General features: G+C 34.2%; 1 protein-coding gene across 1 annotated transcript in view; it reads left to right on the forward strand.

Moving 5' to 3' along the window:
- Nucleotides 1–27,023, forward strand: part of LOC142334063 (fibroblast growth factor receptor 1-like) — a 99,312-nt gene that overhangs the window by 38,137 nt on the left and 34,152 nt on the right. The window contains exons 7-8 of the mRNA XM_075381731.1: nucleotides 6,017–6,257; nucleotides 14,494–14,582. Coding sequence (XP_075237846.1) covers nucleotides 6,017–6,257; nucleotides 14,494–14,582 — 330 coding nt within the window. The remainder of the gene's footprint in view (nucleotides 1–6,016; nucleotides 6,258–14,493; nucleotides 14,583–27,023) is intronic.

Raw genomic sequence — 27,023 nt, forward strand, 5'->3', positions numbered from 1 at the left:
AATTTACAATACTAGAATTAACAATAAATAAAAACAATAACATGAGGTGTAAGTAAACAGTTAACAATAGTTAAATCAGAGATGTTCAAAGTGTCCACCATTAGAAATTACACAAGTCTCCAGTCTTTTTAAGAGAGATCGTTTTAGAGAGGTAGATAGATCGAGAAAGGTCGAGAAAGGTTCAAAAATTCAACAAAAATACAATACTAGAATTAACAATAAATAAAAACAATATTTAATCGAATTTAACGTAAAGTGGAGGACATGAAAACAGACAAAAAATTACAAAATCAATTTTCTGCCATAACTCGTCTATTTTTTAACCGATTAAAAAAAAAGTCATTTTGTTGTTTTATATCGTGTACCGTATAAAACGCAACCCATCAATCACTCATCCATGAAATTTCAAAAGTCAAGCTTACTCCCCTACTCGTTACTGAAATGGACTCGTCCAACATCTGAACATCGCGGCGACGCAGTAGAACACTACCGATAGTAACAACAATGCAATCATAACGTTCAGTGTATTGCTAGAGAGACAAGATGGTGTTTTCGCTAGATGAACATGTTTTCATTGTCGAGTCGTACTTCAGTACGAAATCAGCGGTGGCAATGCAAGATTTGTTTCGCCATAAGTACCCAGATAAACCGGCTCCTAACAAAACATCAGTATTAAGGTCAGTTGCAAAATTTAGAGAGACCGGTTCTGTTAATAACAAGGAACACAAAAGATCTGCGTCAGTATTGAATACAGATACAGTCACTGAAATCAAAGACCAATTACTCGCCTCGCCAAATAAATCGATCAGACGTTTGTCTGCTTAAATTAATTTGTCTAAATCGACTGTTCATCGGGCGACCAAACGATTACAATTACGACCTTATCGCATTCAAACGGTTCATCGAGTTCTTGGGCCCGACAAAGAAAAACCGAAAAAGACCGTCGATTTCTGCGTGAGGGAATTAATGTTATGGATTCGTTATTTTTCACAGATGAAGCACGGTTTCATTCGGATGGCTACGTAAACAGCCAAAACAGTAGAATTTGGAGCGCTGAAAATCCCCACGTTTATCACGAAAAACAATTACACCCGCAGAAGTTGGGTGTGTGGTGCGCGATATCGCGGAAGAAAATAATCGGTCCTATTTTTTTCGAGTACACCATTAATGCAGAACGATATCAGGATATTTTATTTCGGTTCATCGCACTCTTGGAAAAGGAAGACAGATACTGCCGGCTACAACATGACGGTGCGACATCGCACTACGCGGGTTCAACTTCTGATTTCGTCAAGGAATTCTTTGGTAATCGTGTTATCGGTCGAGGCTTGTGGCCACCAAGATCTCCAGATTTGACTGCGGTGGATTTTTTTCTACGGGGTTACCTCAAAGAAAAAGCCTATCGCAACAAACAAGGAACACTTGAACGATTGAATGTCGATATTGAACAAGCTGTGTTAAATATCCAGCCACAAAGTTTGAAAAAAGTTGCAAGAAACGCTGTAAAAAGAATTGATGCTAGTATTCAAGAATATTGCAGCCACTTCCAACATTTACTCTAAATGTAAGGTAATGGATGGTAATAATAAAAATTACATTTACATTTACACATGCCTTTTTATTATTTCAATACCTACCAATATAAGATTGGGTTGCGTTTTATATGGGACATTCTGTATATCGCTTTAGTCCGGTAAGCAGCATGATGAAATTTAGTTCAATTATTAGCAAAAATAATTGGATATTTTTAATTCCTTCTTTTTAGTTTTTTCACACTAATTTAAATATAATTATTACCCTTAACGAGTTAGTGAAATACGATTTTAATCTATATTCTTATAAAGGATATTTTAATCAAAACTGAACACATACTTCGTAAAAACGAGCTTGTTTTTTGGGTAAATATGTTGTAACTTAATTATTGGGATTTTCTAAATAATAATGAAAAAAGAGACTGGATACATATTTTTTGCCGTTAATTAAATTTCAAATCAGAGATAACAATGCTAGGAAAGAATGTTTTTTTTTTGTATATATAATTAATTTACCTTTTTTTAGTTGTAATAAATATGAACGATAAGTTTTTATAACAGAAATTTAATAAAAAATAAACCACCCGCTCACCCATTTCTTTTCAATAATCTAATTCGTTACTAAAAATCAATTATATTATATTGTAACTATCTAATATTTATCTACTCTTATGCAAGTCCTTTACACTATTCCAATTATATTCCTTTCTGTTCTAAATTAATTTTTTGTAAAATCCTATACCTCTCATTTCCACATCTATATCATCGGTTATGGGTACTCTTTATCGGTTTTATCATAACTTCAAATTAAATATTTCATGTTTTTACAAATTTTTTCTTATGCGTGATGAATCGCCTAAAGAGTGGGATTCAAAGATATGAGATAAGCACCCCACTCTTTAGGCCATTCATCACGCATATGAAAAAACTAGCAAAAACATCAAATTTTTACGTTGTAGGTATGAATTTCACATAATCTTACATAACACTATCAAAGCTTGCTGTCAAATCCATTCTGAAATATCGTCTAAAATTATTTTTTACTTTTAGCGCGTAAGAGTGATATATTAATTCCTTTTTTTATTTTCTATTTTTTAGTGCATTTAATTTAAGATTAGTTTTTAAAAAGTTTTTTTTAATATTTTAGTCTTCATAAGTTTATACTTTACAGCTGTGCTAGCGCACAAGTTTGAGCGATCTATCAAAGTTTACATGTCTCCAGTTTCCGATACTGCAGACAGCTTTAGAAGTTCATATATCTTAAAATATTACTGTATATACTCATTCACACTTGGCTGGAGCAAGATGGAAAAATCTTGTTTTTTGCATTTGATTCTTGCCGTAATTTATCAGGGATATTTTTAAAATAAAGACTACTGGGAAATTTCTTTCCTTAATGTTGGCGAACCTGTGTGGTTCATGGCCACACTAGTAATGAATACACTGCGTTGTTGTCTGTAAGTTGTCGCGTTGTAGTATATTTGATTACGTATGAGTTATTACGTTATAAAATGAACCATAAAAATGTTAAGCCGGCTGAAATTCATACACAGTTGATTGCTGTGTACGTGATAATATAATGAATGAAAGAAACGTCCGAAAACGGTGTCATCTCCAATCACAAACCAGTTCTACAAAGGTCAAGCCACAACCATTTGGGTGCTAATTGATGTTCATAATCTTTTGGGAACGGTTAGGCATATTGCTGATTGATTTGATGCCACATGGAACGACTATAAATGGAGAAGCCTACTGCAAAATCTACGTAAGTCGCCATTCAAAATCAGCGAAGTGGACGGCTGACCGACGGCGATGTCCTGCTGCACGATAATGGACGTCCACATGTTGCGAGTCCGACACGTGATTTATTGAGAACATTTGGATGGGAAATTTACGATCACCCACCATATAGTCCGGACTTAGCACCTTCTGATTACCATTTTTTTTTGAAAATTGAAGGATTTTTGAGCGTCAAGCGATTCACGATGAACTTATAAAAGCTATTAATCAGTAGCTAAAGGGACTGGTGGCAGAAGAATACGACGAGGGTATATTGAAGCTGATGTATCGTTACGATAAATGTTTTATTTCATGTGGAAATTATATAGAGAAGTACTATATAAGGTATGTAGTTTAAGAGAAATAAAAATTATTTATGAAGTTATCAGAATAAATTTTTTATAATGAAACTTTATTAGATAACCTCTTGCAGATGTGAAGAAAGTAATTTGTTTTTGGATTCAGCACATTCTGCTGGCACCCACGTGCGAAAACATATATTTTGAATTCATACATTTTCATACAAATTTTATTTGTCAAGCCGGAGTGTATTGGAGGAAATTATTTTTCACCGTTTGGCCGGTTGCGTGTTTAAGTTTTGTCGGCAGTAAAATTAATTTCTTTGAACCTTTTTCATGTTCATTTTTGTTGTAATTTTTAGGTGATTTTGATTTTAGTTTATAATTTACGCGGGGAAAATGCGTACTTCTCGCTTATGATCGAAAAGAAGTTTTTTTTTTGTCTTCAGTCATTAGACTAGTTTGATACAGCTCTCCAAGATACCCTATCTAGTGCTAGTCATTTCATTTCAGTATACCCTCACTATCATAGATCCCCAACAATTTGTTTTACATATTCCAAACGTGGCCTGCCTACACAATCTTTCCCTTCTACCTGTCCTTCCAATATTAAAGCGACTATTCCAGGATGCCTTAGTATGTGGCCTATAAGTCTGTCTCTTCTTTTAACTATATTTTTCCAAATCCTTCTTTCTTCATCTATTTGCCGCAATACCTCTTCATTTGTCACTTTATCCACTCATCTGATTTTTAACATTCTCCTATAGCACCGCATTTAAAAACTTCTAATCTTTTCTTCTCAGATACTCCGATCGTCCAAGTTTCACTTCCATATAAAGCGACACTCCAAACTACACTTTCAAAAATCTTTTCCTGACATTTAAATTAATTTTTGATGTAAACAAATTATATTTCTTACTGAAGGCTCGTTTAGCTTGTGCTATTCGGCATTTTATATCGCTCCTGCTTCGTCCATCTTTAGTAATTCTACTTCCCAAATAACAAAATTCTTCTACCTCCATAATCTTTTCTCCTCCTATCTTCACATTCAGTAGTCCATCTTTGTTATTTCTACTACATTTCATTACTTTTGTTTTGTTCTTGTTTATTTGCATGCGATAGTTCTTGCGTAGGACTTCATCTATGCCGTTCATTGTTTCTTCTAAATCCTTTTTACTCTCGGCTAGAATTACTATATCATCGGCAAATCGTAGCATCTTTATCTTTTCACCTTGTACTGTTACTCCGAATCTAAATTGTTCTTTAACATCATTAACGGCTAGTTCCATGTAAAGATTAAAAAGTAACAGAGATAGGGAACATCCTTGTCGGACTCCCTTTCTTATTACGGCTTCTTTCTTATGTTCTTCAATTGTTACTGTTGCTGTTTGGTTCCTGTACATGTTAGCAATTGTTCTTCTATCTCTGTATTTGAACCGTAATTTTTTTAAAATGCTGAACATTTTATTCCAGTCTACGTTATGGAATGCCTTTTCTAGGTCTATAAACGCCAAGTATGTTGGTTTGTTTTTCTTTAATCTTCCTTCTACTATTAATCTGAGGCCTAAAATTGCTTCCCTTGTCCCTATACTTTTCCTGAAACCAAATTGGTTTTCTCCTAACACTTCCCCCACTCTCCTCTCAATTCTTCTGTATAGAATTCTAGTTAAGACTTTTGATGCATGACTAGTTAAACTAATTGTTCTGTATTCTTCACATTTATCTGCCCCTACTTTCTTTGGTATCATTACTATAACACTTTTTTTGAAGTCTGACGGAAATTCCCCTTTTTAATAAATATTACACACCAGTTTGTATAATCTATCAATCGCTTCCTCACCTGCACTGTGCAGTAATTCTACAGGTATTCTGTCTATTCCAGGAGCCTTTCTGCCATTTAAATCTTTTAATGCTCTCTTAAATTCAGATCTCAGTATTGTTTCTCCCATTTCATCCTCCTCAACTTCCTCTTCTTCCTGTATAACACTATTTTCTAATTCATTTCCTCCGTATAACTCTTCAATATATTCCACCCATCTATCGACTTTAACTTTCGTATTATATATTGGTGTACCATCTTTGTTTAACACATTATTAGATTTTAATTTATGTACCCCAAAAGTTTCCTTAACTTTCCTGTATGCTCCGTCTATTTTACCAATGCTCATTTCTCTTTCCACTTCTGAACACGAAGAGAAGTAACGACTTTTATTTACTAATTCATAAGTATCATGAAACATGAGACATATATATTGAACGTAACAGTTATATGAAATTTGAATTAGTAATTAGTTTAATTTGAATTAGTAAACTTTAATTAGTAATTTGAATTATATCACTGTGAAGTGTAATTTTTAATACTATTTTATCTTATATTTTGTTTGTATATTTGTTTTGTATTTACAGATAAAGCAACACCAGACGAATTAGAGGAATTTCAAGCCGAAATAGCAATGATGAAAAAAGTGGGTAGACATCCAAATATTGTTAATATTATAGGCTGTTGCACGATCTCACAACCGTATTGCATGTTAATGGAATACATACCTTGCGGTGATTTATTGCAATATTTGCGACAGTTACGACATCAAGTTAAACGACCTTTGCCTAGTGTATCATCAAAAACAAATATTAGTTCATCTTCGAGGTAATTTATTTATTTATTTTAACAAGTATTATTTATATAAAATAAAAAAAAATTAAAACTTGCAATTAATTTATATAACTATGAAAATAGGAAGAAATATAAAATATCAGTCTTCTTTATTTTACTTGGACGTAAGACCAATTTAATATATTTTTAACTAGCAGACACGGTAATGCTACGATATTGCTAAATTTAAGTGTATATATGTATATTAGACCTTGACAATAAGAAAGTAGTTTGAAGCAGTGAAGTTGTGTTTTTGTTTATATTACACTTTTGATGTACTCACTTTTTTATCCAGTATTCTTCACAAATACAGAATGTCCCATATAAAACGCAACCCAACCTTATATTGGTAGGTATTGAAATAATAAAAAGGCATGTGTAAATGTAAATGTAATTTTTATTATTACCATCCATTACCTTACATTTAGAGTAAATGTTGGAAGTGGCCGCCATCTTCTTGAATACAAGCTTCAATTCTTTTTACAGCGTTTCTTGCAACTTTTTTCAAAGTTTATGGCTGGATATTTAATACAGTTTGTTCAATATTGACTTTCAATCGTTCAAGTGTTCGCGGTTTGTTGCTGTAGGCTTTTTCTTTGAGGTAACCCCGTAGAAAAAAATCCGCCGCAGTCAAATTTGGAGATCTTGGTGGCCACAAGCCTCGACCCATAACACGATTACCAAAGAATTCCTCGACGAAATCAGAAGTTGAACCTGCGTAGTGCGATGTCGCACCGTCATGTTGTAGCCGGCAGTATCTGTCTTCCTCTTACAAGAGTGCAATGAACCGAAATAAAATATCCCGATATCGTTCTGCATTAATGGAGTACTCGAAAAAAATAGATCCGATTATTTTCTTCCGCGATATCGCGCACCATACGCCCGACTTCTGCGGATGTAATTGTTTTTCGTGTAATTCTACTGTTTTGACTGTTTACGTAGCCATCCAAATGAAACCGTGCTTCATCTGTGAAAAATAACGAATCCATAACATTAATTCCCTCGCGCAAACATCGACGGAACCAGTGACAATATTGTAGCCGTTTTTCTTTGTCGGGCACAAGAAGTCGATGAACCGTTTGAATGCGATAAGGTCGTAATTGTAATTGTTTGGTCGCCCGATGAACAGTTGATTTAGACAAATTAATTTCAGCAGACAAACGTCTGATCGATTTATTTGGCGAGGCGAGTAATCGGTCTTTGATTTCAGTGACTGTATCTGTATTCAACACTGACGCAGATCTTTTGAGTTCCTTGTTATTAACAGAACCGGTCTCTCTAAATTTTGCGACTGACCTTAATACTGATGTTTTGTTAGGAGCTGGTTTATCTGGGTACTTATGGCGAAACAAATCTTGCACTGCAACCGCTGATTTCGTACTGAAGTACGACTCGACAATGAAAACGCGTTCATCTAGCGAAAACACCATCTTGTCTCTCTAGCAATACACTGAACGTTATGATTGCATTGTTGTTACTATCGGTAGTGTTCTACTGCGTCGCCGTGATGTTCAGATGTTGGACGAGTCCATTTCAGAAACGAGTAGGGGAGTAAGCTTGATTTTTGTAATTTCATGGATGAGTGATTGATGGGTTGCGTTTTATATGGGATACTCTCTATTATATGTTACATTTACACTGAATTTAAACAATTATTTTTTTTTCTTTTATTATTATGAGTATGTATTGAAATATTTCATATAAACAAACACTTTTGACATACAATAAACAAACATTTCAATGTATATACGTATAGAAGCACAAACGAGAAGCAACGTGGTAGAATTAAATATAATTCACAGTCTATCTTTTCCCGTATACTCGTGTATGGGCATGTATATTGAAAAAGTGATTTTCCCTTTGAGGCTTTAATCTTCTGCCATCTCTCACAGAACAGTCTTCTTAACCTTTCTCTGTATTCTTTTGTGATTCTTGTGTTGTTGTTACCTCTTCCGTCTAGATCCACTTTAAATCTTTTAAATTCATATAGTTATTTCTTGAAAATTATCTTCTTTAAAATTTTTTATTCCAATTTCTAAGAGATCATTTTCTATCTTCTAGAAGACAAGCTTTTACTTTTAAAATTATCAATTTTAAGTCGATACTTTTTCTTGATTGATTCTCTTTAAATGATCGTAAAAAAATATTATCCATATTTACTTCTTGGCATACAAGACATGTGCTCCAGCCAGGCAGCTGAAATTCTCAGGAGAGAAAATCCCCTTTGGGAAAATAGTTAAGTACCTGGGAGTAGTCCTGGATAAACGGCTTACCTTAGGAGAACATGTGACCCAAAGGGTAAAGGCCGTGAGTGCCTCACTATACCCAGTACTGAACAGTGCCAGCCCATATCCACTGGCGACCAAATTGCTCATTTTTCGGCTATACGTCCTGCCAATTCTAACATATGTTTACCCGGCATGGGGATCTTTGTTGAACTCCACGCATCAAAATAAATTAGAAGCCGTCCAAAACATAGCGTTGCGGACGATATTTGGAACACCGCGGTTCGTCAGAAAAGTCACTCTTCGCTACGATGCGGGACTACACACCGTATCCGAGGTGGGAGCGGCGCAGGCACGCAGATTGTTCGGGAGAGCGGCCGTGTCCGAACACTGCCATCTTCAGGACATCTGCCGAGATGAGCCTACTCCAAGGGTATAAGAAAACGGCCTCATACCGTATTAGACAAACCACCGTGAAGAGATTGTACGACAGTTAAAAAAATGACAAACCCGGCCTTGGAGCCTCTATATCGCATAACCTATACATGGAAACCGCGCGAAAATTCCGGCCGCGCAAGTGACCATTTTCGTAATTAAATTTTGTTAAAACTATAAAAAGCTAGACAACATCCCACAACGTTCCACGAAGAGACCACAATTTCATTTACTCAGCATATGTGACTCACTCCGGAGAACGGGGCGCATTTCTCACTTAAAATGACTAGGGCTCCGTTATGGGCACTCCTGCTAGCCCATAGGTGCTGGTACCGAAAGGATTTCAGCGGATGGACTGAAGGGGAATTACGCCGGGATTACTAGGCTCAAAAGCTTAGTCTCTCACGGTCAGTTCCAGTAAATAAATTTCACGATGGTCCATACGGATAGAAACGCAAATTACGAAATCCCTCCTTAATAAAACTAAAAATTTATAACCGCCACTAAATAACCGATGAAATCCGCCCGATAATAGAAAGATACAGCAACAAGGGACATTGTCCAGGCTCTGCGATCTGCAGGGAGAAATATTGAAACTCCCGCCATTCTTGCGTTCTGTTCGAATTTACTTCATTATACGAAGTAAACGAAATATTATAATCGCGAAAAATTTTGATTTTCAGATTTAAACGGAAATATCCTCCATTTTGAACATCCCTGAATCTATTTTAACTACTTTCGGCGTGACTTACGTTTACTCAACAACGATTGGATGTTCAAATTTTTTATTTAGGCCTGTTGTAACATCTATTTGTGCACCTCCCCTTTTGATTGCAATCGACTGCGCCAAAAATGTGTGTACAGTCAGATCTCTAAATAAATTTGGATTTTAGATTTTTCCTTAACTGCAGTAATAAGCCCTCATTAAGAGCTATTCTACGATATATCATAAGTGGTACTTATTTTCATTGGTTCTAGAGTTATAGTCAAACAAAATTTTAATTAATGTAATATTTGGATCTTACAAGGGGAAGGTACATCGGTTCAAATCAGATTTCATCTCCTTTTTTTTAACTTTTTTTATTTTAATTTAAATATATTGATTTATTAATAAGTATTAACTTCTTATTGTAAAATATGTTTTAACAATAAATAATTTTAAAAAAATTTTATTTTTTAAGTTTTATTTTTTATTTATTATTTTATTTTTAAGAATTTATTTTTTAAGTGAAAACTTCTTTAGACGCGTTATGTCTGAATTTTTTATCTCTATGTTTTTGTACAAGTAATTTTGTTAATTCTTTTTCGTGTGTTTTTTTTCATCAGACATTTCTCATTGTGAAGAATTGCTCTTTTGCCTTCCTCTATATAACTGAACACGCAATCTTCTTAATTCATTAGAACGTTCATTTTTTTGTTTTTTTTGTTTTTTGAGAAACTGTTCTGTCATGCCTTTCTCTATACCGCTGGTTACGTAAATGTTCATTTTTAGCCATTACTTCATCACTACTTTTTTCATCAGTTTATTAATTATTACTGTCATTCTCTTCTTGTTTACATTTTTTGAATATTTTATAAGTTAATTTTTCATTTTCATCATCACTACCTCTTTTGCGGCTGTTTATTGAACTATAACATTTATCTTCATTTTTCTCCTTAACTGATCCTAATAAAATATTTATTTTTAAATCATTATAAACCTCGGTCAGAATTTATATATACTATAACCTATTATAATTTTTTTACATGAGCAATTCTACGTGAATTAAATGTATACAAAGGAAATTTTTATTATGTATTAATTTGTTAAATTTAAAAATATAAAAGAAAATGTTTGAATCTGCTGAATTTTAGAAAGTACAATATACGTAATGCTGGTCTTGGTTAGTTCTCTTAAAATGTAAGAGATGGCGTTGATTGATATGAGATTATTTGAATAGAGTTAAAAATTATTAATTAGATATTTATTTAATTAAAATTAATTATTACTACTAAAAAGAAATATTTTATCGATTCAAACTAATTTTTAATTGTTAAAGTTATTTCATTTCTAAATTAGTTAAAACCAACAATTTAAAAAAAAAAAAAAACTTAAACAATTTTAAAGTACGCTGTCTCACATCAGCGTCATCTGTTGTATTTTCTGAAAACTAACCCATTTATATATGCGTTATCTTGCGTTAGTTCCATGAAATTCGTATGTACAAAAAAAATTCTGACATAACGCGCCTAAAGAAGTTTTCAATTCAATAATTAAATAATAATAATACAAAAAAATCTGATGTGAAAACCATATGACTTCCTTGTACGCCTATTAAATTTCTTTTGTGCACTTCATTAAAACTTATTTCATTTGAAAGTGAGATAGAATTATATTTAAATTAAAAAAATATATATTTGTATATGAAGTCGGATTCGAACCGATGTGTTCATGGTTACGAATCCGACGCGTTCTCACTTACACCACACGTCCACTTGAGCGAAATACAGGGTCATTCACGGGTACCGGATGTTTTTGAAGTGGGTTGTACTCAGGCGTTCGTGGTGGCAGGGACACGTGGCTGGTGTCTGACTTTTCCTTTGTTCATAGCATTTACATTTTAGACGTTGAGATGGAGCCGTGGACGCTAGTCCAACGCCTGTACGCGTATGAGTTTTATGCGAAATGACGAATCCGTAACTGTTGTTCAGCGAGATTTCCGCTGTCAGTTTAATATCTATCGTAAAGCAAGCGTCCCTTCTCGTAACACAATATTGCGACGGGTAAACAACCTTCGAACAAGCGGTTCAATATTGAAGAAAAAACCACCGGGTCCCGGACGAACTGCTAGCACTCCGGAGAACATCGAACGAGTAAGGGAAGCAATTGTCAGAAGCCCACGCCACTCTATTCAGAGGCATTCAGCAGCGCTTCAAACGAGCACAAGTACGGTAAGATGAATTTTGCATACAGACCTGCATTTCCATCCTTACAAGATAGCCGTAGTGCAGCAGTTAAACGAGCAAGATTTCACGCAGCGATTACAATTTTGTCGACAAATGTTTACCGTTTTTGAAGAAAATGAAAATTTGTTATCGTTAATGAGTGACGAAGCCCATTTTCATCTGAATGGCTTCGTCAACAAACAGAATTGCCGGTATCGGACAGAAAGAAACCCACATCAGCTTCACGAGAGACCACTTCATAGCCCAAAGGTGACGAATGTCTGGTGTGCAATAGGACAGGTCGGTGTTATTGGACTATATTTTTTTGAAGAAAATGACGCTGCCGTAACTGTAACAGCTGATCGTTACATTGCGATGTCGAATACGTTTTTCATCCCCGAGTTACGAAACCGGGGAATCGATTTTCAAAATGTGTTATTCCAGCAGAATGGAGCTACATCGCACAGCAAGGGAAATGTTCTCATTAACTTGTTTCCGGGACGGATCGTTTCCAGATTCGGCGACATTCCTTGGCTCCTCGATCCCCCGACTTGAGTAGTTGTGATTTTTTTCTGTGGGGGTTTCTGAAATCGCGTGTGTACGGCGATAAACCGCGTACATTGGAGGACCTAAAGATCGCAATTCGTCATCACGTCACCCAGATTGATGTAGACATGCTGCAAATAATTGAGGCCGGTTACCGTGAAAGGCTACAACAATGTATTGCCCAAAATGGACATCACTTGCCGGACATAATTTTTCGTTCATGAGTAAGTAACAAATGCTTTGATTTAACAAGTGTTTCATTACCAATAAAACTTTTTTAAAGTAAATATTCAATTTTTTATGATTTTTTTAAAAACATCCAATTCCCGTGAATGACCCTGTAAAATAAAATTAATATATAAACTAATATAAAATGCTGATACGGACACCATAAAATAATGTGATGCTTATGTTATGGTGTCCACCACATTGCAATTGTGTAAATTTAAAAATTCTCCATTTTTTTGAAGAATTAGAAAATCGTATCTCACTTTCAAATAAAATAAATCTAAATGAAATGCAACAACAAGTGTGTATATGTAATTCAATAGAGGTACAAGGAAGTGATGTGGTGTCCACATCAGTTATTAAATAATAACGATTTTTTTTTTTGTCTTTAGTCATTTGACTGGTTTGATGCAGCTCTCCAAGATTCCCTATCTAGTGCTAGTCGTTTCATTTCACATTCAGTGGTCCATCTTTGTTATTTCTACTACATTTCAATACTTTTGTTTTGTTCTTCTTTATTTTCATGCGATAGTTCTTGCGTAGGACTTCATCTATGCCGTTCATTGTTTCTTCTAAATCCTTTTTACTCTCGGCAAGAATTACTATATCATCAGCAAATCGTAGCATCTTTATCTTTTCACCTTGTACTGTTACTCCGAATCTAAATTGTTCTTTAACATCATTAACTGCTAGTTCCATGTAAAGATTAAAAAGTAACGGAGATAGGGAACATCCTTGTCGGACTCCCTTTCTTATTACGGCTTCTTTCTTATGTTCTTTGATTATTACTGTTGCTGTTTGGTTCCGGTACATGTTAGTAATTGTTCTTCTATCTCTGTATTTGAACCCTAATTTTTTAAAAATGCTGAACATTTTATTCCAGTCTACGTTATCGAATGCCTTTTCTAGGTCTATAAATGCCAATTATGTTGGTTTGTTTTTCTTTAATCTTCCTTCCACTATTAATCTGAGCTGTAAAATTGCTTCCCTTGTCCCTATACTTTTTCTGAAACCAAATTGGTCTTCTCCTAACACTTCTTCCACTCTAATTACGATTACGTTTTTCGAATTTTCTATAAATTTCCTCGTATGATGTGAAAATATTTTTCTTTTTTTCACACTTCAGGATTATTATTTTTTCTTTCTATTTAAAAATATCCTTTTTTTATTGAATATTTAATCTTCGTAAACATTTTTACATTTTATAATTGTTTTGTAACGTATTAATTTCACATTATAAGAAACTGGCTTTTTTTTGTAAAGACTTTTCATTAACTGAAAAAAAAAAATTTGCATTTTATTTGACCGGATTTCTGGACACACTTTTTCTAGACCATTTTTATAAATTACTTTGCCTAATTGTTTTAATTTCTACACGATTTTTGATTCTATTTGTCATGGGTGTTCATTTAAATTTGTCATTATATTCTTCTTTTTTTTTTTTTGATTATAAATTTTCAGTCTATTTATTTCTTCGATTTCCTCCGAAATTTCAATTTGTTTTTTTTTTTTGTGTTATTTGGGTCATCAACAAAGATCGATATATCATCTGAAAAAGCAAAACAATCGTTGATATTTCTTTTTATTTTATTCCAATTCTTATGATTGGGAGTTTTTAGTTTTCAATTTTTTTTTGCCAATTATTACAGTCGGTCTACGTGGTGGAGTGGTAGCGTCTCGGCCTTTCATCTAGAGGTCCCGGGTATGAATCATGGTCAAACATGGCATTTTTCGCACGCTACAAAATTCATTTATCATTCATCAGTTACTGTAAGTTGGCATAATTCTGTTGTTACTATATAAAATTATAAATTATTATTATTATTATAACTATAAACTATATATTTTTTTTTTTATTTTTTTATTTATAGGTCGTCGGAATCATCATCATACGTGGAGCCAGATAATGGGACGTTAACAAGTAGCTTATTTTCCAGTGAGAATCCATTACTAAATGAATGTATGCTTAATTTCGTTTGTATGCCTTCTTACTTTCTTTATATATGCATATATATATATTTTTTTTTAATAAATGTGAGTTGACTGTTAAGTGTTGTTTGTTGTAAGTTAAAGACGCAAACTATGTATTTAAAATTCAAATGAGAGTTCGCTAGAAGTTGAAAGAAACGAATAAATAAATTTAATTAGTTTTTATATATCTTATGTGTAATGTCACACATTGGAAAAGATATAATCTTGTTTATCTGCTACTACTCCTTTGAGCCAAACCTAATCCCCCGGGTTGGTCTAGTGGTGAACGCGTCTTCGCAAATCAGTTGATTTCGAAGTCGAGAATTCTAAGGTTCAAGTCGTAATAAAGGCAGTTACTTTTATACGGATTTGAATATTAGATCGTGGATACCGGTGTTCTTTGGTGGTTGGGTTTCAATTAACCATACATTTCAGAAATGATCGAACAGAAACTATACAAGATTACACTCCATTTCCGCTCATACATATCATCCTCTAAAGTAATATTTAAACGATAATTCTAGGAGGCTAAACAGGAAAAAATCTGCTTTTTTTACGAATACCCCAAGCGTATAGGGAATTTTTCCTTGCACTTTTACGTCCTGTTTATACAGATAATTGACACCAACATTCTTGACATGGCGAGCCACGCCCGTTCATTCTGAAGCAAAATCCTCTTGATGTTCTCTGAAGTTACCATATTGAATTCTATCAGGCGTAGCGTCCCCTTTGCTGCAAGAAACAATCGTATTTGAACACTGTATGTTCCGCTATGTCCTCCATTTCCCTCAGTAAAAAATCTGATTTCCTAGTCCTTAGTCACGGCTAGCGAAAATTTTGACCCAGATTTATGTTCCTTCCGATGAAATGAGGTTATATTGAAATTTTGATGGCATTATATAAGGGGTAAACTTGATGGTTTTTTTATGTTTATTGATCGTAAAAAACTAATAAAACGGGTCTCAGAACTGTATCTCACGTTCTTAGAATAAAATCTAGCGTAAAACAAACAAATTCAATGACGAAAAACACGTTTTTTTAGGTTTGAAATACAGTAACTTCCTTAAATGACAGATGAATGCGTAAATTTTATTATTAAAATTTGTACAGAATATAATTATTAGAAAATTGATATAATAAAGTTTATGAAAAACAAAATAAAAATCAAATATTATTATTAAAAAGAAAACTTAACAGAACATTGTTATGAATTTGGAAAAAATTAAAAAAAAGTATTTTTAGTACAATCAATTTTAACCTTTGATTAATTAGGTTGACAACAATAACTGTATGATTAGAAATTAATTTGGTTGTTTATTCATAATTAAATTCTATATAGATTTTGATAATAAAATTAAAATCCGTGCAAAATTTTTCTCTAGCCGTAACTCAGTAACAAAGCGTTTTCGGACATATGTTTGTATGAACTATATTCCTTATTTCAAATTTCAAGTTCCCAAATTAATCCCTTTTCCTCCTGAATCTCTCTGCATATATATATATATATATTTTTCCTTCAGTCATTTGAATGGTTTGATGCAGCTCTCTATCTAGTACTAGTCGTTTCATTTCGGTATACCCCCTACATCCTACATCCCTAATAATTTGTTTTACATATTCGAAACGTTGCCTGCCAACACAATTTTTTCCTTCTATCTGTCCCTTTAATATTAAAGCGACTATTCCAGGATGACTTAATATGTGGCTTCTCTTCTTTTAACTATATTTTTTCCAAATGCTTCTTTCTTAATCTATTTGCCGCAATAACTCTTCATTTGTCACTTTATCCACCCATCTGATTTTTAACATTCTCCTATAACACCGCATTTCAAAAGCTTCTAATCTTTTCTTCTCAGATACTCCGAACATCCAAGTTTCACTTCCTTATAAAGCGACACTCCATACATATACTTTAAAAAATTATTTCCTCACATTTAAATTAATTTTTGATGTAAACAATTTATATTTCTTACTGAAGGCTCGTTTCGCCTGTGCTATTCGGCATTTTATATCGCTCCTGCTTCGTTCATCTTTAGTAATCCTACTTCCCGAATAACAGAATTCTTCTACCTACATAATCTTTTCTCTTCCTATTTTTGTATTCAGTGGACCATCTTCATGTGGTAGTTCTTGCGTATGACTTTATCCATGCCGTACATTGTTTCTTCTAAATCCTTTTTACTCTAAGCTGGAATTACTATATCATCAACAAATCGTAGCATCTTTATCTTTTCACGTTACGTTGTACTGTTATTCCAGATTTAAATTGTTCTTTAACATCATTAACTACTAGTTCTATGTTTTTTTTTTTTGTCTTCAGTCATTTGACTGGATTGATGCAGCTCTCCAAGTTTCCCTATCTAGTGCTAGTCGTTTCATTTCAGTATACCCTCTGCATCCTACACCCCTAACAATTTGTTTTACATATTCCAAACGTGGCCTGCCTACACAATTTTTTCCTTCTACCTGTCCTTCCAATATTAAAGCGACTATTCCAGGATGCCTTAATATGTGGCCTATAAGTCTGTCTCTTCTTTTAACTATATTTTTCCAAATGCTTCTTTCTTCATCTATTTGCCGCAGTACCTCTTCATTTGTCACTTTATCCACCCATCTGATTTTTAACATTATCCTATAGCACCACATTTCAAAAGCTTCTAATCTTTTCTTCTCAGATACTCCGATCGTCCAAGTTTCACTTCCATATAAAGCGACACTCCAAACATATACTTTCAAAAATCTTTTCCTGACATTTAAATTAATTTTTGATGTAAACAAATTATATTTCTTACTGAAGGCTCGTTTAGCTTGTGCTATTCGGCATTTGATATCGCTCCTGCTTCGTCCATCTTTAGTAATTCTACTTCCCAAATAACAAAATTCTTCTACCTCCATAATCTTTTCTCCTCCTATTTTCACATTCAGTGGTCCATCTTTGTTATTTCTACTACATTTCATTACTTTTGTTTAGTTCTTGTTTATTTTCATGCGATAGTTCTTGCGTAGGACTTCATCCAAGCCGTTCATTGTTTCTTCTAAATCCTTTTTACTCTAAGCTGGAATTACTATATCATTAGCAAATCGTAGCATCTTTATCTTTTCACGTTGTACTGTTACTCCGGTTTTAAATTGATCTTTAACATCATTAACTGCTAGTTCTATGTAAAGATTAAAAAGTAACGGAGATAGGGAACATCCTTGTCGGACTCCCTTTCTTATTACGGCTTCTTTCTTATGTTCTTCAATTGTTACTGTTGCTGTTTGGTTCCTGTACATGTTAGCAATTGTTCTTCTATCTCTGTATTTGAACCCTAATTTTTTTAAAATGCTGAACATTTTATTCCATTCTACGTTATCGAATGCCTTTTCTAGGTCTATAAACGCCAATTATGTTGGTTTGTTTTTCTTTAATCTTCCTTCTACTATTAATCTGAGACCTAAAATTGCTTCCTTTGTCCCTATACTTTTCCTGAAACCAAATCGGTCTTCCACTCTCCTCTCAGTTCTTCTGAACAGAATTCTAGTTAAGATTTTTGTTGCACGACTAGTTAAACTAATTGTTCTGTATTCTTCACATTTATCTGCACATTAACTCGTATATACGGTAGGGATATCTCTACCGTAAAGACCCCTGGGAGATTTCTCTCCTTAAGATTGGCGAACCTGTGTCGTTCATGGCCACGCTAGTAATATACATACTGCATTGTTATTTGTAAGTTGTCTCGTTGTAGTATCTTTGATTACGTGTGAGTTATTACTTTATAAAAGGAATGGGAAAATCGATGTTGCCAGCGACTGTAAAATTCGTGGTCATACGTTTATAGAACCATCAAAACGTCAAGCCGGCTGAAATTCATAGGCAGTTGGTTGCTGTGTACGGTGATAATATAATTAATGAAAGATACCACCGAAATTGACATGAAAGGTTTAGAAATAACAGAATTAATGAGCACGATGAAGAACGTTCGGGGAGGCCCTCGATAATCACCGAAGACTCGTGAAACGCGTCGATGATAAAATCAGAAATGATCGTCGATCAAAAATTTCCAACCCGGCCCTTCTTTTTCCTGATGTTACAGAGCAGTTATCGGTCACATTGTTCATGACCGTATAGGCTTAAAAAGGATTTGTGCACGTTGGCTCCCGCACGTGTTAACAGAACTTCACAAAAAATTCCGAATGGAATCTCCTTTAGAATTTTTGATGCGCTACATAGAAAAAAAAGATGAGTTTCTTAATTCGATTGTAACCGGTGATGAAACATTGATTTCGTATTACACGCCAGAGAGAAAACGACAGTCAAGTGAATGGCGTCATCCTCAATCACCAACCAGACCAACAAAGGTCAAACCACCTTGATTTGTTGTTTTTCAGCTTTTATTTTTTGCCAGTAATTTTTAAGGGTTTCAGATCTTCTTGCCCTTTCTTGTTCAGAGTACACCCGGCTTATTGTTTTCTTGGGTTTTGATAGGAATCTTGTTTCTCTATTTTTTTAATTTCTCATAGTTTCCGGTTTTCGTTTTTAGGTTTTCACGGGTTATATCTAATTCCTCCATGTCTTTCTATACTTCGTGTAACCAGTTCGGTCTGCTTTTCTCGTTCCAGAAAAGTTCGATTATCCGTCTGATAAGTCTGGTCTCTTCCGTTCAGAAAATATGTCCTAGAAAGGAAATTCTCTTCTTTCTAAATTTATTAGTTATCGGGATGATTGTAAATCTCTTCGTTTGGAATACTTCTCCAAATCCCGTCGTTTTTAATGTTTTCCCGATGCATCGTCGTAGAATCTGTCTTTCTTTTCCAGTTTGTCGGTAAACCTTGTCTGGTACGGTCCAAATACGGTTTCGTATCCGTAAAGTATTTCTGGTCGGATAACTGAGTTATAATGTCTTATTTTTGTGTTTATGGACATGCATTTTTTGTTATAGATGTTTTGCGTTTTTATTGCGACTTTGATGAGTTTATTTATTCTTTCATTCCAGTTTGGATTTTCTTGGAGGTTGTGTGTGATGTTTTCCCCCAAATATTTAAAGTTTTCTACTAGTTCTATGTCATTATTGTTTATTTTTACTTTGCTCATGCATAGTGGGTCTCTCACCGTAATTTTGGTTTTTTCGTATGAAATTTTTAGACCAATTTTTCCTGCAATCTCTTCCAGTGTTGACAGTTGGTATCTGGCCTCTTCTATATTTTGGGATAGTAGGGCTAAATCGTCCGCAAAGCCTAGGCACTTTACTTAGATACCTTTTCCTATTTTAAGGTTTTCTTTATTTAATTTTTTCCAATCCCGTATTATAAATTCAAGGGCACAGTTGAATAAAAGCGGTGACAGTCCATCTCCTTGTCTCAGTCCTGTTTTCATGTCGAATGGATCAGATATTTTTGCCCTGAATTTAACCTTGGATTTGGTATCCGTTAATGTTAGTCCGATAATTTTGACTAGTTTTGGGTGAAGCCCTAAATTTCTCAGGGATTCTCGATGTACACAATCATATGCTTTCTTGAAATCAATAAAAGTCACTACCAGTTGTTTATTCCTTAGTTTATGATACCTTATAATTAATTGTAAATTTAGAATTTGTTCTGGGCAGCCTCGCCACGGTCTAAATCCCACTTGGTATTCCCCTAGTTCTTGTTCCAGTTGGTCTTTGATTCTGTTGTAAATTATTCTTGATAGAATTTTGTAAGTGCAATCTAGTAAGGAAATTCCCCTATAGTTGTCAGGGTTGGTTTTATCACCTTTTTTATATAAAGGGTTGATTATTGCGGTTTTCCATTCTTCTGGAAATTCCTCTTTGTGCCATATTTTTACCATTTCTTTGTGGAGATTTCTGTGTATTTTTTCTGACGCGTTCTTTTTTAATATAGATTTATATTTTTATATCCGTTGTTTTAAATCACTGTCAAATCTACTAGTTTTATGTCATTGTTTATTTTTACTTTGCTTATGCATAGCGGGTCTCTCACCATAATTTTGGTTTTTTCGTATGAAATTTTTAGACCGATTATTCCTGTAATCTCTTTCAGTGTTGACAGTTGGTATCTGGCCTCTTCTATATTTTGGGATAGTAGGGCTAAATCGTAGAACAAAATGACTTTATTTTAGAAGGCTAAATTTATTTTCAAGTTATAACAACAAAAAAGTTTTTCCGGAGTTCATTTGAACTTTTTTTTTATTTTTACTTGTAGAAGAAATCAATTTGAAATTCAGTATAATTAAAACACTATTACAAAATAAACTTATTTCTTTAATTATTAAATAGTTGAATACAGATGCAGGTCTTAAGAAACAAGATATTCGATAGCATCATTATATTTTTTCCTAGAATATATTGGATTGCAGCACCTAATCTAAATTTACAACTTAATACTGCATGACACACATAGACTACAAGGATGTGTGTATCGTTAGTCGCTGTGAACACAAACATGTGCGTCGGTCCGATTGATTACGTGTCCATGTGTATGTAAGATTAGTATGCCCTATACGTTAACAGAAAGTAATTACCCCTTTTCGACGGTTATTCCAAATTAAAGAGCTGCATGATACCATAGTATCCTTGATGTATTGGAGTTGCATGCGTTGTATTGTAAGTTTGTGTTGGTTGTGTGTCTATTAGATTCAACTTTCTTTTTCCTGTTTAGCCTCCGGTAACTACCGTTTTGATAATTCTTCAGAAGATGAATGAGGATGATATGTATGAGTGTAAATGAAATGTAGTCTTGTACATTCTCAGTTCGACCGTTCCTGAGATGTGTGGTTAATTGAAACCCAACCACCAAAGAACACCTATTAGATTCAACTGTAATACAGTTACTGCCAACCCAAAAATAAGAAGTGATAGAAGAAGACTGTTTTAGGGTCATCCGTTATCACTCTTCCTCTTGGCTCTCATTCAACAGGGTTTATGGTTGGATTACTGAAAATAACCAACTTCAGTTGGGATAACTGAATATAGTATATATTTATTCCTATTTTACTTTTTTACAGAATTTATATGTTTAACTTCCAAGTACAATATCATGTAACTTCCAAGTTTAACTACTTCAGTAGTCCAGTCACCTTGCTACCTTCATCAAAAATTTTGTTTAGTAGAATTAATAAAATTGATAGTAGTAATATATGACAACGTTAAATTGTACACCATCAATAAGACTTTGAATATCATCAACCTAAAATACCATCACATCCTAATTTGTTCTAATTCATATAGCGCACTCCAATCTTTAGAAGATTTGTATTCTAGACATTTTATCGCCACTGAATTTCATAATGCAATCGCTCAGTTGAACCGTTGCAACAAACAAGTGAGTTTCTGCTGGATCTCTAGCCACCTGGGAATCCCAGCTGATGAACGTACAAATTCCACCACTAAAGTTACGTGTAGCCAACGGTCTTTTAATTCCAGATAGACCAAACATGTAGGTTCTGTCATTTAGAACAAAACTGCATCCAACAATATCATTCTGTTTCAATCTATCTGTGTATACTACTGTGTCTGAGTTTGTTTTGAATAGAAATTGGTAAAACATTTGCTGAAAGACGATATGAGTTTTTGATTTTTTTATTATATATCGTGAGATCATAATTAAAATTTATCGGGTTGTATCTCCACAGAGGATATAAACACGGATAGGTTGGGATAATAGAAGGTACATCAAAATTTAAAAGCTACAGTAGGCGCTGGGCATCAACACCCATTAGTGCTAAACAATATGGATGGTTTTCACACCACTCTAAATGAGGTTTTACAAGGACTGCTTTAAAAACCAAGCGATTTGGTTATCGTTTAAGATAGTTAGAGTAAGATGCTAACAGCTAGTCCCATCTATCCCAAAGTAATAGTTCATCGCAATCAACAAATATCCTTGTGACCGGGCTTCATCTAAAGACACCTGTAGTAAGACAAAGAAAAGCATGATGTACAGCATCCAGCACCTTAAACACAGTATGACGTGCTGAAGAGTAGGCAATGCAACCATAATCCAAACAGGACTCGACTACAGAATAATAAAAACGCAACATGCATGATCAGTTCCCACTTGGTATTGTTAAGGAATCATATTATATATATAGAAGATGTTATTGGGTACATGTTAATTAGATTTAATTGAAATATGTCATTCAATCTGTTCTTAAAATATTAGATTTTATTGTAAAAAATAGAAAATGACAGACAGATAAGTAAATGAAGTGGAATATTTCATTTATGGTAAAACTATTATGTGGTAACTTAAAGTTTAGGAAGAATTTTTAGCTAAATGTTATGTATGTAGTATCTTGTTGTATGGAAGTGAAGCATTGACGATGAGGAAGGAAGTAGGAACTGGATTGAGGCTTATGAGATGTTGATATGGAGAAGAATGAAGAAATAAGATAGACTGATAAAGTGAGAAATGAGGAAGTAATGAACAGGATTGAAGATTAAAGAACATTTATGGGGGAAATATAAAATAGAAAAGGAAACTGGTTAGGACATGTGGTTAGAGGATATAGAATCTTCTGACAACTGCCTTGAAAAGGTCAGTAGAAAAAGAAAGGAGACAAGTAAATAGAAAGAAAGATGAAGTTAATAGATGAGGTGAAGACTTGAAACTAAAAAAGTATGAAGGTGAACGCTTGGGACATAAATGGAATGAGTTAGCAATAGTGTAAGAGACCTTCCACCAGGTAAAACACTTGGCGATGATAATGATTATAAAGACATTTGTTCATTGGAATTTTGTTTATTTTGATGTCCTGAATCAATCCTTAAATTTTGGCAGACACCTCCCAGGACATTCTGTATATTAAATAATTTTTATGTGCCTTAAATTTATAATTTATTGTGTATTTTCTACTGCTGTTTTGATCAAGGTTTTACAATGGTTTCCCTTGATTCATCCAAGCAGATACTAAAGTAGTTTCTTTGATTATCCATTAAATAGCATATCTATACACTCATGAGGCTACCACTCAAAAAGGCTCTCTCAATCCAGTTAACTGTGTACGGTGATAATGTAATCAATGAAAGAAACCATCGAAAATGGCACGAAAGGGTTAGAAATTTTTTTTTTTTTGTCTTCAGTCATTTGACTGGTTTGATGCAGCTCTCCAAGATTCCCTATCTAGTGCTAGTCGTTTCATTTCAGTATACATCCTACATCCCTAACAATTTGTTTTACATATTCCAAACGTGGCCTGCCTACACAATTTTTCCCTTCTACTTGTCCTTCCAATATTAAAGCGACTATTCCAGGATGCCTTAGTATGTGGCCTATAAGTCTGTCTCTTCTTTTAACTATATTTTTCCAAATGCTTCTTTCTTCATCTATTTGCCGCAATACCTCTTCACTTGTCACTTTATCCACCCATCTGATTTTTAACATTATCCTATAGCACCACATTTCAAAAGCTTCTAATCTTTTCTTCTCAGATACTCCGATTGTCCAAGTTTCACTTCCATATAAAGCGACACTCCAAACATACACTTTCAAAAATCTTTTCCTGACATTTAAATTACGTTTAGAAATAACAGAATTAATGAGCACGATGAAGAACGTTCGGGGAGGCCCTCGATAATCACCGAAGACTTCTTGAAACGCGTTGATGATGAAATATTCCATAGTGGAACATGGAAAAGTCTCTCTCAATCGATTTATTAGTGAAAGTTCGGGCATTCATGTGGGGATTGCGAAGAGGCAGTGAGGGTGAGGTATTTGGGATGCGGTTTCGAGCCGGGCTAATACCGGAGCGGAATGATAATCACAATGCACCACATCTAAATTTCGTTCAGTTGCTTATCTCCCGCCTGAGGAAAAGGCTGCAGAGCCTCGCGATGGAAGCATGGCAGCTGGAATGGAACACCACGACTAAGGGAAGATCCTTGTACAAGTTTATACAGGACCTGGGTCGATGGTATGCCTCCCTTTTAAGGGCAACGGGAGCCCGAGTGCAATCCAACCATGTAATTTAAACCAATATTTCTTTCGTTTCCACCTGGCAACTGTACGTCTGCGGGGAGGTCCAATCAAATGAACACCTGATATTTGACTGTCCTGTCCTTTTCAGAGACCGAGCCACCCTGGAACTTAGAGGTCAAGGGGAAAATTTCCACTCACAAGCGGCAAGTCAATGTGACAAGAGCCGCATTGTCGGACCGTGTGGGAGTTCCATGATGCGGTTGCTTTGTTTAACCGGCCGTGGAAGCTAACTCTGAGTATGGCTGATCACCAACCAATTATTATGGCTCCAAGCGCTATGAAATGGTGAACATGGACAGGTATTTTCAGGCATTCAGCGACCTAGGCGTGGCATTGCTGCTTAGACGAAAAAAATTTTATAATGGATGTCATATATATTTTTTTAATTTAAATGTCAGGAAAAGATTTTTGAAAGTGTATGTTTGGAGTGTCGCTTTATATGGAAGTGAAACTTGGACAATCGGAGTATCTGAGAAGAAAAGGTTAGAAGCTTTTGAAATGTGGTGCTATAGGAGAATGTTAAAAATCAGATGGGTGGATAAAGTGACAAATGAGGAGGTATTGCGGCAAATAGATGAAGAAAGAAGCATTTGGAAAAATATAGTTAAAAGAAGAGACAGACTTATAGGCCACATACTAAGGCATCCTGGAATAGTCGCTTTAATTTTGGAAGGACAGGTAGAAGGGAAAAATTGTGTAGGCAGGCCACGTTTGGAATATGTAAAACAAATTGTTAGGGATGTAGGATGTAGAGGGTATACTGAAATGAAACGACTAGCACTAGACAGGGAATCTTGGAGAGCTGCATCAAACCAGTCAAATGACTGAAGACAAAAAAAAAAAAAAATATATATTTTTAGTAGTTTACAGGGTGCGCCTACCCATTTTAACAAATATATGACAAGTGAGTGGTTGGGACGCGTAAGTTGATAGTGTATGGCGTCGCGCTTAGTCCGCGCACGCTGTTAGGTAAGCTCTAGGAGCTATTTAGGATACTGGTTACTAAAGCTTTTGAGACTCAGTTGCCATTTCTGCACAGACATTCGGTCTTATGCTTAAGGGCGACCGAATGGGGTGGTGGCGGGAGAAATGGCAAGAAACCAATTTCTATTCACTCCTGAAGTGATCTGATAACATATTATTATAAACCAATCGGAATAAAGATTTATTTATTGTTATTAGAAAGTGCCTATTGATTGTGTAACTTTATTTCCATGTTTTTTTTTTTTTATAACTGTTACAGAAAGTTTTAATGTAAGTTTAAAAACTTTGTTTGTTATTGCTTTCTATTAATTTATGAACAAATTATAAATAATCCTCTTGTATTTTCATAAACGTTATTTGCTTTCTGTTGCCCTTTCCAAGTTTCCTTTCCTGTTATAACTCTAACCTGTGACGATGTTTTCTGAATATTCAAAACTTTGTAATATTAATAAATATTTATTTATCCCTTCTCTCTTCATCATTTCATCTTTTCACTCTCTCTCTCTCACTCACTCACTCTCTCTCTTTCTCTGTTAGCGTCTCTCTCTCTCTCCCGCTCTCTCTTTCTCTCTGTCTCTCTCTCTCTCTCTTTCTCTGTCACTGTCTCTCTCTCTATATATATATATATATATATATTCCTCTGTCTCTCTCTTTCTCTGTCACTGTTTCTCTCTCTCTCTCTCTCTCTCTCTCTCTCTCTCTCTCTCTTACATTATGTTCCCTCATACATAATATGTATGAGTGTAATTGAATTGTACAGTCTCAGGTCGACCATTCCTGAGCGGTATGGTTAATTGAAACCCAACCACCAAAGAAAACCGGTATCCACGATCTAGTATTCAAATCTGTTTAAAAGTAACTGCTTTTATCAGGACTTGAACGTTGGAGCTCTCGACTTCCAAATCAGCTGATTTGGGAAGACGCGTTCACCAGTACACCTCCCCGGTAGGTGTAGTAGTGAACTACTTATCACATCCCAAACCTGAATTTATTTTAATTTTTATGTTCTGTTTTATATGTTTTTGTTATTTTTTAGAATTTTAAAATATTGCTTTATATGTATAGCATGTTATATTTGTATAATATTTGTCTTATTTTTTTTTTTAATCTATGTTATTAATGTTACTTTTACAAACACAAATATTACCTTACACAAATATTTTTACCTTACGACAAATTTATTTTAATACATATTTATATTTTTATTTCGAAAAATTTCAGTGTATTTTTATGTATTAAGAACGTTTTTATGAAACATAAATATATATAAATGTTAAAAATTTATCTGTTAAAAAACTAGAAAATAATATTTTTAATATTTTTTAACATTTTGAATAAAGAAAACATTCTTTGATAAGAAATCTTTATCACCCCCACTTATCCTTTTTTTCTTATCTTTATTGATTTATACTTATTAACTCACCTTTATTTATATTTGTAAATTACAATTTTTATGTTTATCTTCTATAATATAATCCCTATTTAC

Source organism: Lycorma delicatula, chromosome 13 (genome assembly GCF_047948215.1).
Source record: "Lycorma delicatula isolate Av1 chromosome 13, ASM4794821v1, whole genome shotgun sequence".
Classification (NCBI taxonomy): domain Eukaryota; kingdom Metazoa; phylum Arthropoda; class Insecta; order Hemiptera; family Fulgoridae; genus Lycorma; species Lycorma delicatula.